This window comes from Heptranchias perlo, chromosome 6 (genome assembly GCF_035084215.1).
Source record: "Heptranchias perlo isolate sHepPer1 chromosome 6, sHepPer1.hap1, whole genome shotgun sequence".
NCBI classification, from domain to species: Eukaryota; Metazoa; Chordata; class Chondrichthyes; order Hexanchiformes; family Hexanchidae; genus Heptranchias; species Heptranchias perlo.
In genome coordinates this window covers 24097417-24112923 of record NC_090330.1, presented here as the reverse complement: position 1 = coordinate 24112923, position 15507 = coordinate 24097417, and the positions used below count along the sequence as shown (strand labels likewise).

The following is a 15507-nucleotide window of genomic DNA, read 5'->3' as shown; positions in this document are numbered from 1 at the left end:
TTTGACCAAGCCTGTCGTAATATCTCGTTATGTGGCTCACTGTCAAGTTTTGTTTGATCGCGCTCCTGTGAAGCACCTTGGGTTGATTTAGTATGTTAAAGGCACTGTATAAAGGCAAGTTTTTTTTACCATTCGTACAATACTTGTCATTTTTAGTAAATGTGTTTTCTGCTTTTGTTGAGAAAAATAACCCAACTAATATTAAGGACATAATTTATTTTAGATTTGAGGTTAGGATCAGATCAGCCATGATCTTATTAAATGGCGGAGCAGGGTCGAAGGGCCGATTGGCCTACTCCTGCTCCTTTTCTTATGTTCTTATGTTCTTATGTTCTTATTTTATTTCCTGTGTTAATGTTGCCTTTCTAATGAAGTAATAAGTATTTTTTTCTTTTGACTATGTGAGGAGTATAAAATTGTCAAATTTCAAACACATCTGTAATGTTTTGCTAAAAGAATCAACTATTCAGAGAAGTTTTCTAGAGCTGTCAAATGTTGGGATTTTCTCTTCCACACCTGCACCCCCCCACCCCGAAAATAAACCTCTTGTTAGATTTCTGCATCTGGAAGGGGGACTACATACACCTATTTTCTTCTTTTAATTTTCTGGCTTTCTAACTATCAGCAGTCAAATATTGAATTTTTTTTTTTATATAGGATGGCTGTGTTTCAAAAGAGACAAAAGAACAATCTGCCTTGTTCAAGCTTTTTTTTTAAAATCCACTTGATCTGTGATGAGTATATTGTACTTAGCCTTAGATAATATAAATATGTAAATGTTTTAAAAAGGTTAGAAGCGAAAAAGTATTCTGATTTTACTTTTTTCAAAAAATGTTATTCATGAGGGTCAGTGTTTTAGTGAATCATTGTAATATTGTTGATTTGATTTATCTCCCCATCAGGGTTATTTACAAGTTACTGGCTTCTAAAAGTGAAAGCATCCGTGTCCAAGCACTAAAAGTTCTGGGGTACTTCCTCAAACATCTTGGTCACAAGTAAGTATAGCCAAAGTAGTTTTAATTGCATTTTTAATTTCTCTCATGGTAAAACTCACTACTCTTTTCATATTCTCGAGCTTCGAGAAGCCAGAGGAATCTGACAACCAGAATAGTGTGGAGATTAGCTTCAGTGGGAGTGATTGGGACATAAGTATTGGAATTTTCATTTATATATTTTGCTGTATTTTGAGTTGAAATTGATTTTAATTTGTTTAAATTTTAACTGTTCAATACTAGGAGCCTTTTAAAGTTGTTTATTTGGTGCCCTGTGAGCTGGTTTGAGATGGTAATAAAAGAGGTGCAGAAATGTCAAGAGAAATGGAAAGAAATTGACTGTGAGGCAGTGAGAGAAAGAAACAATGCTGTAGAAAGGTCAAGTGGTGTCAAAAATTATGAGGAAACCAGAAAAAAGAATAAGGCTTAATATTCCTCACTCTACCATTACCAATGAGCCAGGGGATTAACCCTGGTTCAATGAGGAGTGTAGAAGAGCATGCCAGGAGCAGGAGCAACACCAGGCGTACCTAAAAATGAGGTGCCAACCTGGTGAAGCTACAACTCAGGACTACATGCATGCCAAACAGCGGAAGCAACATGCTATCGACAGAGCTAAGCGATTCCACAACCAACGGATCAGATCAAAGCTCTGCAGTCCTGACGTATCCAGTCGTGAATGGTGGTGGACAGTTAAACAACTAACGGGAGGAGGAGGCTCTGTAAACATCCCCATCCTCAATGATGGCAGAGTCCAGCACGTGAGTGCAAAAGACAAGGCTGAAGCGTTTGCAACCATCTTCAGCCAGAAGTGCCGAGTGCATGATCCATCTCGGCCTCCTCCCGATATCCCCACCATCACAGAAGCCAGTCTTCAGCCAATTCAATTCACTCCACATTGTATCAAGGAACGGCTGAGTGCACTGGATACAGCAAAGGCTATGGGCCCCAACAACATCCCGGCTGTAGTGCTGAAGTCTTGTGCTCCAGAACTAGCTGCGCCTCTAGCCAAGCTGTTCCAGTACAGCTACAACACTGGCATCTACCCGATAATGTGGAAAATTGCCCAGGTATGTCCTGTCCACAAAAAGCAGGACAAATCCAATCCGGCCAATTACCGCCCCATCAGTCTACTCTCAATCATCAGCAAAGTGATGGAAGGCGTCACCGACAGTGCTATCAAGCGGCACTTACTCACCAATAACCTGCTCACCGATGCTCAGTTTGGGTTCTGCCAGGACCACTCGGCTCCTGACCTCATTACAGCCTTGGTCCAAACATGGAGAAAAGAGCTGAATTCCAGAGGTGAGGTGAGAGCGCCCTTGACATCAAGGCAGCATTTGAGCGAGTGTGGCACCAAGGAGCCCCAGTAAAATTGAAGTCAATGGGAATCAGGGGGAAAACTCTCCAGTGGCTGGAGTCATACCTAGCACAAAGGAAGATGGTAGTGGTTGTTGGAGGCCAATCATCTCAGCCCCAGGACATTGCTGCAGGAGTTCCTCAGGGCAGTGTCCTAGGCCCAACCATCTTCAGCTGCTTCATCAATGACCTTCCCTCCATCATAAGGTCAGAAATGGGGATGTTCGCTGATGATTGCACAGTGTTCAGTTCCATTCGCAACCCCTCAGATAATGAAGCAGTCCAAGCCCGCATGCAGCAAGACCTGGACAACATCCAGGCTTGGGCTCATAAGTGGCAAGTAGCATTTGCGCCAGGCAATGACCATCTCCAACAAGAGAGAGTCTAACCACCTCCCCTTGACATTCAACGGCATTACCATCGCCGAATTCCCCACCATCAACATCCTGGGGGTTACCATTGACCAGAAACTTAACTGGACCAGCCATATAAATACTGTGGCCACAAGAGCAGGTCAGAGGCTGGGTATTCTGCGGTGAGTGACTCACCTCCTGACTCCCCAAAGCCTTTCCACCATCTACAAGGCACCAGTCAGGAGTGTTTTGGAATACTCTCCACTTGCCTGGATGAGAGCAGCTCCAACAACACTCAAGAAGCTCGACACCATCCAGGACAAAGCAGCCCACTTGTTTGGCACCCCATCCACCACCCTAAACATTCACTCCCTTCACCACCGGCGCACTGTGGCTGCAATGTGTACCATTCACAGGATGCACTGCAGCAACTCGCCAAGGCTTCTTCGACAACACCTCCCAAACCCGCGACCTCTACCACCTAGAAGAACAAGAGCAGCAGGCACATGGGAACACCACCACCTGCACGTTTCCCTCCAAGTCACACACCATTCCGACTTGGAAATATATCGCCGTTCCTTCATCGTCGCTGGGTCAAAATCCTGGAACTCCCTTCCTAACAGCACTGTGGGAGAACCTTCACCACACAGACTGCAGCGGTTCAAGAAGGCGCCTCACCACCACCTTCTCAAGGGCAATTAGGGATGGGCAATAAATGCTGGCCTCGCCTGCGACGCCCACATCCCATGAACGAATAAAAAAAATTATATAAAAAAATATAGAGTCAGGATTGAGTGGTATTTATGTGAATGCACAAAGCATTCAAAACAAAATTGAATAGTTAAAAGCATTTATAAGTATGGAGAGATATGACATAGTAGCTATAATGGAGATGTGGCTTGAAATTGGACAAGACTGGTAACTTAATAATCCTGGTTATAACGTTTTCAGGAAAGATAGGGAGAGAAAAAAGGGAGTGGGGTGGCAATTTTAGTGAAGGATTCCATTACAGCGCTAGAATCTAAGGATGGCCTGGAGGGTTGCGTTAAAACAGAATCCATATGGATGGAGTTAAGAGATGGGAAGGGAAATAGTACAGTTCTTGTTGTGGATCACAGGTCATCACAGTCGAGATGAAATAGAGGGGTATGTAAGAACAACAGACAATAATATTGGGTGGTTTTAACTATCTCAAAATAAACTGCAATAAAGGTAACGTATGTGGTCAAAGTCGAAAATGTTTTTTTAGAATCCAATCAGGACTGGTTCCCAGATCAGTATGTTCTTAGTCCAACTAGGGAAAGGAGCATTTCTTAATTCTAGGAAATGAAGTGGGACGGATAACTGATGAGAGTAGGACAACAATTTGAGAAATAGTGACCACAACATAGTTAGGATCAACGTAAGAATAGAAAAGGATAATGAAGACTTTAAAGTAAGTGTACTAGACTGGAAAAAAACATAGATCAGCGAGAAAAGAGAATTGGCCTGAATTATACGGGCAGAAAAACTATCAAATAAGTCGACAATTCAGCAATGGCAAATATTCAAATTGACTTAGCTGTTCTTCTGTTCTATGTTTATGTATGGCTTGCTATTTAATTTTCCATAAAATTCTTCTCAAAGCTTCAGAATCCCATCTTCCAAAGGTTTCTGTTACCATATACAAACAATTATCTTTAGGTCCTTTTTATTTCAGTAATGGGATTCAAATTTCTACATGATTCCTAAAATGGCCTATTCCTGAACTTGACCGGCCCATCTAGAGCAAATTTTGTTGCTTCCTTATCATGAAGGAGGAGTCATAGAGGCAACGTGGAATCATCTTGTGTCCTTCCGAACTATCAGTCACAGAGCAACATTACCAGTGGCCCGGGAGCAGGCATTATATTTTTGCCTTTCTCCCAATACTTTTTTGTATTCATAACAAAAAGTTTGTTTCCATAAACCTTTATGCATGTAGGGTAGTCAGGACTAACAGCTACCCCTTGATTTCAATATATGGTACACTGCAGGTGGTTTGTGACGCTTGCCAAATTCTCTTGTGTCCTTTGAAGTGCAGAAAGTACCATACTGCCAGATTAATGTGTAGAAGTTAGAACTCATTTACTTATTTATGGCTTGAATAATAAATAGAAGCAGAGAGAACAAGATACTGTGAGTACAGTGCTTCAGCAATTTAAAAAAAATAGAATCAGTCCACATAGGGTCTTACACTGCTTGATAAATACAAGTCTTCTGGCTAAAACAGTGCTTCATAGATCTTCACTATGTTGTGTTAAGAACATAAGAAATAGGAGTAGGCCATCCGGCCCCTCGAGCCTGCTCCACCATTCAACAAGATCATGGCTGATCTTCTACCTCAACGCCATTTTCCTGCACTGTCCCCATATCCCTTGAGGCCTTTAATATCTAGAAATCTATCAATCTCTGTTTGGAATGTACTCAATAACTGAGCCTCCACAGCCCTCTGGGGTGGAGATTCACCACTCTGAGTGAAGAAATTTCTCCTCATCTCAGTCCTAAATGGCCTATCCCTTATTCTGAGACTCTGACTCCTGGTTCAAGACTCCCCAGCGAGGGGAAACATCTACCCTGTCGAGCCCTGTAGGAATTTTGTATGTTTCAATGAGATCACCTCTCATTCTTCTAAACTCTAGAGAATACAGGCCGAGTCTACTCAATCTCTCCTCATACGACAATCCCGCCATCCCAGGAATCAGTCTGGTGAACCTTTGTTGCACACCCTCCATGGCAAGTATATCCTTTCTTAGGTAAGCAGTCTAAAATCGTACACAATACTCCTGGTGTGGTCTCGCCAAGGCCCTATATAATTGCAGTAAGACATCATTACTCCTGTACTCAAATCCTTTTGTAATAAAGGCCAACATACCATGTGCCTTCCCAATTGCTTGCTGCACCTGCATGTTAGCTTTCAGTGACTCATGTACAAGGACACCCAGGTCCCTTTGAACATCAACATTTCCCAATCTCTCACCATTTAAAAAATACTCTGCATTTCTGTTTTTCCTACCAAAGTGGATAACTTCACATTTTTCCATATTATATTCCATCTTCCATGTTCTTGCCCACTCTCTTAGCCTGTCTATATCCCCTTGAAGCCTCTTTACATCCTCTTCACAACTCACATTCCCACCTAGCTTTGTGTCATCAGCAAACTTGGAAATATTACATTTGGTCCCCTCGTCCAAATCATTGATCTAGATTGTGAATAGCTAGGGCCCAAGCACCGATCCCTGTGGTACCCCACTAGTCACAGTCTGTCAACCTGAAAAAGACCCGTTTATTCCTACTCTCTGTTTCCATGCCAGTATATTATCCCCAATTCCATGTGCTCTAACTTTGTTCACAACCTCCTGTGTGGGACCTTATCGAAAGCCTTCTGAAAATCCAAATACACCACATTCACTGGATTCCCCCTTATCTATTCTACTAGTTACATCCTCAAAGAACTCCAATAGGTTTGTCAAAAATGATTTTGCTTTCATAAATCCATGTTGACTCTGCCAAATCCTATTAGTATTTTCTAAGTGTCCTGTTATCACATCCATTACAATAGATTGTAGCATTTTCCCTACTATTTTCTTTATTCGTTCATGGGATGTGGGCATCGCAGGCGAGGCCAGCATTTATTGCCCATCCCTAATTGCCCTTGAGAAGGTGGTGGTGAGCCGCCTTCTTGAATTGCTGCAGTCTGTGTGATGAAGGTTCTCCCACAGTGCTGTTAGGAAGGGAGTTCCAGGATTTTGACCCAGCGACGATGAAGGAACGGCGATATGTTTCCAAGTCGGAATGGTGTGTGACTTGGAGGGAAACGTGCAGGTGGTGGTGTTCCCATGTGCCTGCTGCTCTTGTCCTTCTAGGTGGTAGAGGTCGCGGGTTTGGGAGGTGCTGTCGAAGAAGCCTTGGCGAGTTGCTGCAGTGCATCCTGTGGATGATACACACTGCAGCCACGGTGCACCGGTGGTGAAGGTAGTGAATGTTTAGGTTGGTGGATGGGGTGACAATCAAGCGGGCTGCTTTGTCCTGGATGGTGTCGAGCTTCTTGAGTGTTGTTGGAGCTGCACTCATCCAGCAAGTGGAGAGTATTCCAAAACACTCCTGACTGGTGCCTTGTAGATGGTGGAAAGGCTTTGGGGAGTCAGGAGGTGAGTCACTCACCGCAGAATACCCAGCCTCTGACCTGCTCTTGTGGCCACAGTATTTATATGGCTAGTCCAGTTAAGTTTCTGGTCAATGGTGACCCCCAGGATGTTGATGGTGGGGGATTCGGCAATGGTAATGCTGTTGAATGTCAAGGGGAGATGGTTAGACTTTTTCTTGTTGGAGATGGTCATTGCCTGGCACTTTTCTGGCGCGAATGTTACTTGCCACTTATCAGCCCAAGCCTGGATGTTGTCCAGGTCTTGCTGCATGCGGGCTCGGACTGCTTCATTATTTGAGGGGTTGCGAATGGAACTGAACACTGTGCAATCATCAGCGAACATCCCCATTTCTGACCTTATGATGGAGGGAAGGTCATTGATGAAGCAGCTGAAGATGGTTGGGCCTAGGACACTGCCTTGGGGAACTCCTGCAGCAATGTCCTGAAGCTGAGATGATTGGCCTCCAACAACCACTACCATCTTCCTTTGCGCTAGGTATGACTCCAGCCACTGGAGAGTTTTCCCCCTGATTCCCATTGACTTCAATTTTACCAGGGCTCCTTGGTGCCACACTCGGTCAAATGCTGCCTTGATGTCAAGGGCAGTCACTCTGACCTCACCTCTGGAATTCAGCACTTTTGTCCATGTTTGGACCAAGGCTGTAATGAGGTCTGGAGCCGAGTGGTCTTGGCAGAACCCAAACTGAGCTTCGGTGAGCAGGTTATTGGTGAGTAAGTGCCGCTTGATAGCGCTGTCGACGACACCTTCCATCACTTTGCTGATGATCGAGAGTAGACTGATGGGGCGGTAATTGGCCGGATTGGATTTGTCCTGCTTTTTGTGGACAGGACATATCTGGGCAATTTTCCACATTGTTGGGTAGATGCCAGTGTTGTAGCTGTACTGGAACAGCTTGGCTAGAGGCGCAGCTAGTTCTGGAGCACAAGTCTTCAGAACTACAGCCGGGATGTGGTCGGGGCCCATAGCCTTTGCTGTATCCAGTGCACTCAGCCGTTTCTTGATATCACGTGGAGTGAATTGAATTGGCTGGAGACGGGCTTCTGTGATGGTGGTGATATCGGGTGGCGGCCGAGATGGATCATCCATTCTGCACTTCTGGCTGAAGATAGTTGCAAACGCTTCAGCCTTGTCTTTTGCACTCACGTGCTGGACTCCGCCATCGTTGAGGATGGGGATGTTTACAGAGCCTCCTCCTCCCGTTAGTTGTTTAATTGTCCACCACCATTCACGACTGGATGTGGCAGGACTGCAGAGCTTTGATCTGATCCGTTGGTTGTGGAATTGCTTAGCTCTGTCTATAGCATGCCATCTATCTATCCCATTTAGCACGGTGGTAGTGCCACACAACACGTGAAGACAGACACAAAGTATTTGTTTAATTTCTCTGCCATTTTCGTATTCCCCATTATAAATTCTCCCGTCCGTCTGGAAGGGACCCACGTTTGCCTTCGCCAGTCTTTTCCTTTTTACATACCTACAGAAGCTTTTGCAGTCTCTTTATGTTTCTCGGTAGTTTACTCTCATAATCTATTTTCCCTCTCTTTATCAATTTCTTGGTCGTCCTTGCTGAATTCTAAAATGCTCCCTATCCTCAGGCAACTTTATATGCCTCTTCCTTTGATTTAATACTATCTTTAATTTCTCTTGTTGGACCACTTTTCCTGTTGGGATTTTGTGCCTTAAAGGAATACATATTTGTTGCAAATTATGTATTAATTCTTTAAATGCTAGCCATAGCCTCTCCACCTCATACCTTTTAATGTAGTTCCCCAATCAACCACAGCCAACTTGCGCCTTACACCCTCGTAGTTTCCTTTGTTTAGATTTAAGACCCTTGCTTTGGACTGAACTATATCACTTTCAAACTTAATGAAGAATTCTATCATGTTACGGTCACTCTTCCTTAACCGCTCCTTTACAACATATTAATTAACCCTTTCTCATTGCACAATACTAGATCTAAAATAGCCTGCTCCCTGGTTGATTCCTCAACATACTGATCTCGAAAACCACTTCATATACATTCCAGGAATTCGTCCTCCACAGTATTAGTGCTAATTTGGTTTGCCCAATCTATATGTAGATTAAAGTCCCCCATGATTACTGTATTACCCTTGTTACATGCACTTCTGATTTCCTGCTTTATACTGTGCCCTACATTACCACTGCTGTTTGGTGGCCTATAAACAACTCCCACCAATGTTTTCTGCCTCTTGCTGTTTCTTAGCTCACCCAAACTGATTCGACATATTGATCTTCTGAGCCATGATCCTTTCTCACTATTGTACTGATCTCATCCTTTATCAACAGCGCTACCCCACCTTCTTTTCCTTTTTGCCTGTCCTTCCTAAATGTCGAATATCCTTGAATATTCAGTTCCCAGCCTTGGTCACCCTGCAGCCAAGTCTCCGTAATGGCAATTCGATCGTACCCATTTACTTCTATTTATGCTGTTAATTCATCTACCTTGTTGCGAATGCTGCGGGCATTCAGATAAAGTGCCTTTAATTTTGCCTTTTTAACATTTTTTCCTATTTTGACCTTATTTGCTGCTGGCCTTTGTTTCCGCTGCCTTCCAATTTCACTTTCTATTTTTCTGCCTTCCACTTCCAGCTTTGTTACTCTCCCTTCTGAATCGCCTCTCAGGTTCCCAACCCCTGCCAAGTTAGTTTAAACCCTCCACAACAGCACTAGCAAACCTCCCCGCAAAGATATTAGTCCCAGCCCTGTTGAGGGGAAACCCGTCCGGCTTGTACAGGTCTCGCTTCCCCCAGAACCAGTCCCAATGCCCCAGGAATCTAAAGCCCACCCTCCTGCACCATCTTTCCAGCCATGCATTCATCTGTTCTATCCTCCTATTTCTATACTCACTGGCACGTGGCACTGGGAGTAATCCGGAGATTACTACCTTTGAGGTCCTGCTTGTTAATTTCTTTCCTAACTACTTAAACAATGCCTACAGGACCTCATCCCTCTTTCTACCTATGTCGTTGGTACCAATATGGACCACGACCTCTGGCTGTTCCCCTCTCTTCCCCCCCCCCCCCCCCCCCCCTTCAGAATGTTCTGCAGCCGCTCAATGACATCCATGATCTTGGCACCATACCATCCTTGAATCACATCTGCGGCCGCAGAAATGCTTGTCTACTCCCCTAACTATAGAATCCCCTATCACTATTGCTCTCCTGACCTTTCCCCTTCCCCCTGGTACAGTTCGGCCACCCATGGTGCTATGGTTTTGGTTCTGGCTGCACTCCGCAGAGGAAACCTCCCTCACCAGTATTCAGAACTGAATACTGGTTGGAGAGTGAGATGCCCCCAGGAAACTCCTGCACTACCTGCCTGCTCCTCCTTGTCTCTCTGGCGGTCACCCAGTCCTTCTCTGCCTGCACTCTCTTAAGCTGTGGGATGACCACCTCCTGAAACATGCTATCCATGTAGCTCTCAGCATTGCGGATGCAGTGACATTCACTCCCTTCACCACCGGCGCACTGTGGCTGCACTATGTACCATCCACAGGGTGCACTGCAGCAACTCGCCAAGGCTTCTTCGACAGCACCTCCCAAACCCGCGACCTCTACCACCTAGAAGGACAAGAGCAGCAGGCACATGGAAACAACACCACCTGCACGTTCCTCTCCAAGTCACACACCATCCCGACTTGGAAATATATCGCCGTTCCTTCATCGTTGCTGGGTCAAAATCCTGGAACTCCCTTCCTAACAGCACTGTGGGAGAACCTTCACCATACGGACTGCAGCGGTTCAAGAAGGCGGCTCACCACCACCTTCTCAAGGGCAATTAGGGATGGGCAATAAATGCCAGCCTCACCAGCGACGCCCACATCCCATGAACGAATATAAAAAAAAATGCTGCTGCTCAAGACCTCAAGCTCGAGGTCCTCCAGTTGACGACATTTCCTGCACCTGTGGTTGTCCAGGACACAGGAAGCGTCCTGGAGTTTCCACATGGCACAAGAGTTCCCCCATGGCAGATGTATGTGAATAGTGCAAATATCCATTACCCGGAGTTCAGATCTCTGGTCAGAACTAAAAACATGAATCATGTGCACCGTGATTTACCCATGGAAGTTTTTTCTCGTTAAGCCATAACTTTGAAGTCAACAAACAAAACTGGGAGTATAACAGCTTTTGTTTCTTAAAAGGTGATGTTTTAATATCTAGGTTTTACAGTCTTCCTTCAAACATTCCCTTTGTTGGATCAACAATTCGAGAAATTAAATTATTCTGTTAATCTGCATATATTAACATTTCAAATAATGCGTTTTGTTTTGCTACCAACCAGTAATTAAAACCACAACTTGGTCTGATTGGTATGAGCTGGAATTAACAGGTAAAACGCCCATTGACCTTCAAAGATCAATAATTTGATTGGCTTAGGTTCAAAGGTTACTGGGGCTTCAGCACAGACATCTGGGGCATGATTTTAAATGGGGAAAAATGGGTGGGTTGAGGGGGGTGGGTGGGGGGGCAGGAAAGAGTTAAAAAAAAATGTTAAGATGTAAAATCCACCCCCAACCTGCAGACTTCCAGTTTTCATGGGGGCGGGACGAGGGGCGGGCGACCAACACGCACTTAGGAGGCGGGTCGGTGATTAAAAGCTTTCAAGGAGGCTGCGAGCTGCGGGCCTCCATTTTGACAGGTTTTAACCCCTGGGGGCCGGAATTCATGGGCCTTCTGATTCGTGCCATGTGAGAGGAGGCGAGAAGGCCGAAAACTGCAGGTAAGTGCCTTTATAGCACAGCTTGTGGGCCAGGAGGAGCAGGAGTGCTTCCCCCAGGCCAAACAAGCCTACCTGCAGCAACGCCCCCCCCCCCAACTTAACCACGATCTCCGCGCCCCCCTCCCCATCTAACACTTACTTGTTCACATCCTCTTCCCCGTCCGACTGAGACCAGCCTGTCGGGCGAGAAACCGTCAAAAAAAATAGATGTCCTTACAACAAAATCGTAAGGACGTCCAGGAAACCTGTACTTCCGGGTTTCCCATCTGGAATTCCCCCCGCTCCCTCGATAAAATTGTGCCCCTGATCTTTAGTCTTCAATGGGCCTGATTTTACTGTCAAAATAATGGTGAGGCTAACAGTACTCTGTTATTTATGCGCAAATCAGACAGAAACTTCAGGCGAGCAGAGATGTGCAATTAAATGCGAAAATCCAGAAGTTGTTGTCCGAGGAGCGCTGGTCCTCTGTAAACTGTTCGGAAATGGCACCTCGCAAAAAGTTAGGACTTGTCCATTTCAGTCTAAGCACCCTGTTATTGGCGTGATAAGTCTTAATTAACACTGAAAATTAACTTTTACAAGTGTGGAGGCTCATTCCTTCAGCTTTTAATTGTTGGAGATTTTTTTTAAAAATTAAAATAAAAATGTTTTCCTATTTCTTTCTGTCTCTTTTATCTCTCTCTCTTAATCCAATCTTTCTTTCCTTCTCTTTATTTTGCTTTCTGTACCTGATTTGACGTTGTATTCATTATTGTAACTTACACTTTCTGGTTCAGACTGCGCTGCTCTTTAACGATTTTTCAGTCTGATTGGTTAAGGAGATGCACAGTTGTTTGCCCTGTTCACACAAGTCCCATAGGCCTTGTAGAGAAAATCTCCTGCCGACAGCGACTTGCCGTGCAAAACTTAATGGAAAGTCAGCGGGCAAGTGCAAGTCTAATGAACGGCAGATGCCATTCGTTCGCCGCTTACAATAAATTCTGGCCCAATGTTTAATTTTGCTAAGGGAAAACAGCTTCTAGTTTAACTACCTATTTTGAAAACTGAAATGAAGCTACAAATTTCCCAATTTGTAACAGGATGAAAACTCTGCTTTCGTTGCATTTGTTCCGAAGAATGCATGTGTGAAACCAATTGATCTAAAGGGGGTGGGGAAGGAAAAAATTCTTCCTGTGAATTAGCAAATTCAGTCTATCTGAAAACTTTGTTCCAGCCAGCATTCCTCCTTCAACCACCATCACCCAAAAACAGTTGACTGGTTATTCATCTCATGGCTGCCTGTGGGATATTGTTGGCAGAGTGGCTGCCACGTTTACGTATGTAGCAGTCACTTCAAATAAGGAAATCATTGTGTAAAATACTTCGAAACATTGGGCACGATTTTAACTTTGAAGTCCAGGTGGGTTGGGGGTGGGGGGGGCAAAGAAAATCGGGATTTTCTGGAGCGGGAAGGAATCCTGACTCCAACCCGCCAAAAAAGCGCCATTCCCGAACCCGGAAGTCTGTCAGCGGGACGATATTTAAACCAGCAATTCAAGAAATAAAATGCTTGAAATGTGTATAAATTTAATGAACAATGATGGCAAGCGATTTCAAAGCTGCCTCAACATGTTTCCCGTGCTGTGAAACAGGCATGGGAAACTCGGCGGGTTGCAGCCGGCAGCCATTTGGACATTTAAATCCCTGTTTGACAGATGGGGATAAAAGGTGAGATATTGCAGCAGGGCACTCAGCTCTCTCAGACACATTTTTGGCTGGGAGATCTTTGTGTTTAGACTGAAAATTCTTGGTTTACACTCGGAATTGTTCTGTTTACACATATTTACCTACTTTTTGGACCCCCTCAAACTGACGACATCAGGTTGGGAGGCACAATGCTCCAATCGGCAGTACATCCAAGGAGGAGGAACATCACCATCCTCGCTAGGCACGGTGTGCAGTTCTACCACTTGCAGCTCCACCACACAGACATCTGTCGCAGGAGGCACTGCCCTCTCACGAGGCTGAGCTTCCTGGACCACTCTGAGGAGCAGTGCCTACAGAGGCTGAGAGTGAGTCGCCAGGTAGTCGCAGACATCTGCAGCCTCCTTCATGCCGAGTTGTTACTGGCTGGGCCTGGTGGCATCGCATTGTCAGTCGCTGTTAAAGTGACCATTGTCCTCAACTTCCTTGCCTTTAGGTTATTCCAGGGCGCCACCAGGGATATCGTCGGTGTCCTCTGCCCACAAGTGCATAAGGCAGGTCACCGATAGTTTGTTTCGAATATGTCAACTTACCCATGGACGAGCTCAGCCAGATGGAGAGGGCAGAGGGCTTACACTCTGTGCCTGGCTTCCCATGGGTACAGGGTGCAATCGATTGCACGCATATAGCAATCCGTGCACCTCCACGTGAGCCAGGACTATTCATCAACAGAAAGGGATATCACTCCATCAACGCTCAGCTCGTTAGTGACCACAGGAAAAGATTTCTTAACATGTGCTAGATCCCCTAGCAGCTGCTATGATTCATTCATTTTGAAGGAATCCAACATCCCGCCCCTCTTCCATGTGCTAAACAGCCTTAAGGGCTGACTCCTCGGAAACAAGGGATACCCCCTGCACACGTGGTTCATGACACTTCTGAGGAACCCCATCAGCGAGGAACAGCGTTGATACAATGACAGTCACATCGCCACCAGGTCTATAATTGAACATGCGATAGGACTGCTGAAGATGCGATCTTGGTGCCTGGATCGGTCTGGGGGGGTGCTTCAATATGCACCAGCAAGAGTTGAATTATAGTCATCTGTTGTGTCCTGCACAATGTGGCACAACAGAGAAGGTTACCGTTTGACGAGGCCTTATCCAGCATTCACATCTGCCATCAACATTGAGGAGAGGGAGGAATCCACTGGCAGAGCAGCGGCTCACCTGGCTGCTCATGAGGCCAGGGTGTCCCTAATATTTGAAGGATTCTCATAAGGAAATGTGCAAAGTGACGATAGTCCAGTCCTCAGACCACCTGGAAAGAGCAGGGCCAACACCAGCAACCCCCCACCCCCCGCACAAAACAGTCCTACAACTACACATAACACCCACTGTGAATGCACCCACTGGGTGGCATCAAGTCTCACCGTTCATGATGAAGCACATGAAAGGGTGCTATCACAAAAGGCAGTCAGGAATGGGCAAGATGGGCAGTAATGGTGAGAATGATAGCATTTAATGTGAATGTAACAATAAACAAATATAAATGAAAAACATGGTAGTCTGTTAAACATCCTTGTGCATACCCTTCGTGTTCACAAACGCTTCTAGTGGCTGCAGCAGACGTAGTGGCCGGTTGCTCACGTTCATGCCCTGACTGCCTCGATGCTTTCGGCCTACACCCCCTGGGTTTTGGAGCCCGTGAGGGCCCCGCCAAAGACTGCTCCACCTACACTTGTGCAGGGGCAGATTTGGTCGCCTGGAGAGGAGGCAGCATTGTGGGTACTGGTTGAGAGTGGGGGGCCACGGGTGAGACGTGGGAGCGCTTTGAGTAGCGTCTCTACTTCCATGTCCCCTTTCGCCATCATCCCTCTCCTGGGCCAGGCCCACATCACTCCTACCACCCTGCTGGAGAACAGTTTGGAAGACATGTATAATGCTTTGGAAGCCTTGTAAAGTTTCTGTCTGCCTGTTTAAGGCGGCAGAATGTTGTTCACCCTGAGTCCGAACAGCCGTTGTCAGGGCCTGAATGGACTCATTTGTGAGCTGTGCATGAAGCTCAATGGAGGCTAACCTTCTCTCCATCGCAGACATTCCCGCACTTACCTATGCCACCAAGCCACTCATACAGGAGGTGGACTCCTCCATCCTCTGCACTATTGTGGAGATATTGTGTGAGGTACTG

At 45.6% G+C, this 15507-nt stretch overlaps 1 protein-coding gene across 2 annotated transcripts in view; it reads left to right on the top strand.

The window, feature by feature from the left end:
- The window catches only part of nbeaa (neurobeachin a), a 637170-nt gene that overhangs the window by 198535 nt on the left and 423128 nt on the right, over positions 1-15507 (top strand). For both annotated transcript variants that reach the window (XM_067985944.1, XM_067985943.1), the window contains exon 17: positions 903-995. In XM_067985944.1, the coding sequence (XP_067842045.1) occupies positions 903-995 (93 nt within the window). The remainder of the gene's footprint in view (positions 1-902; positions 996-15507) is intronic.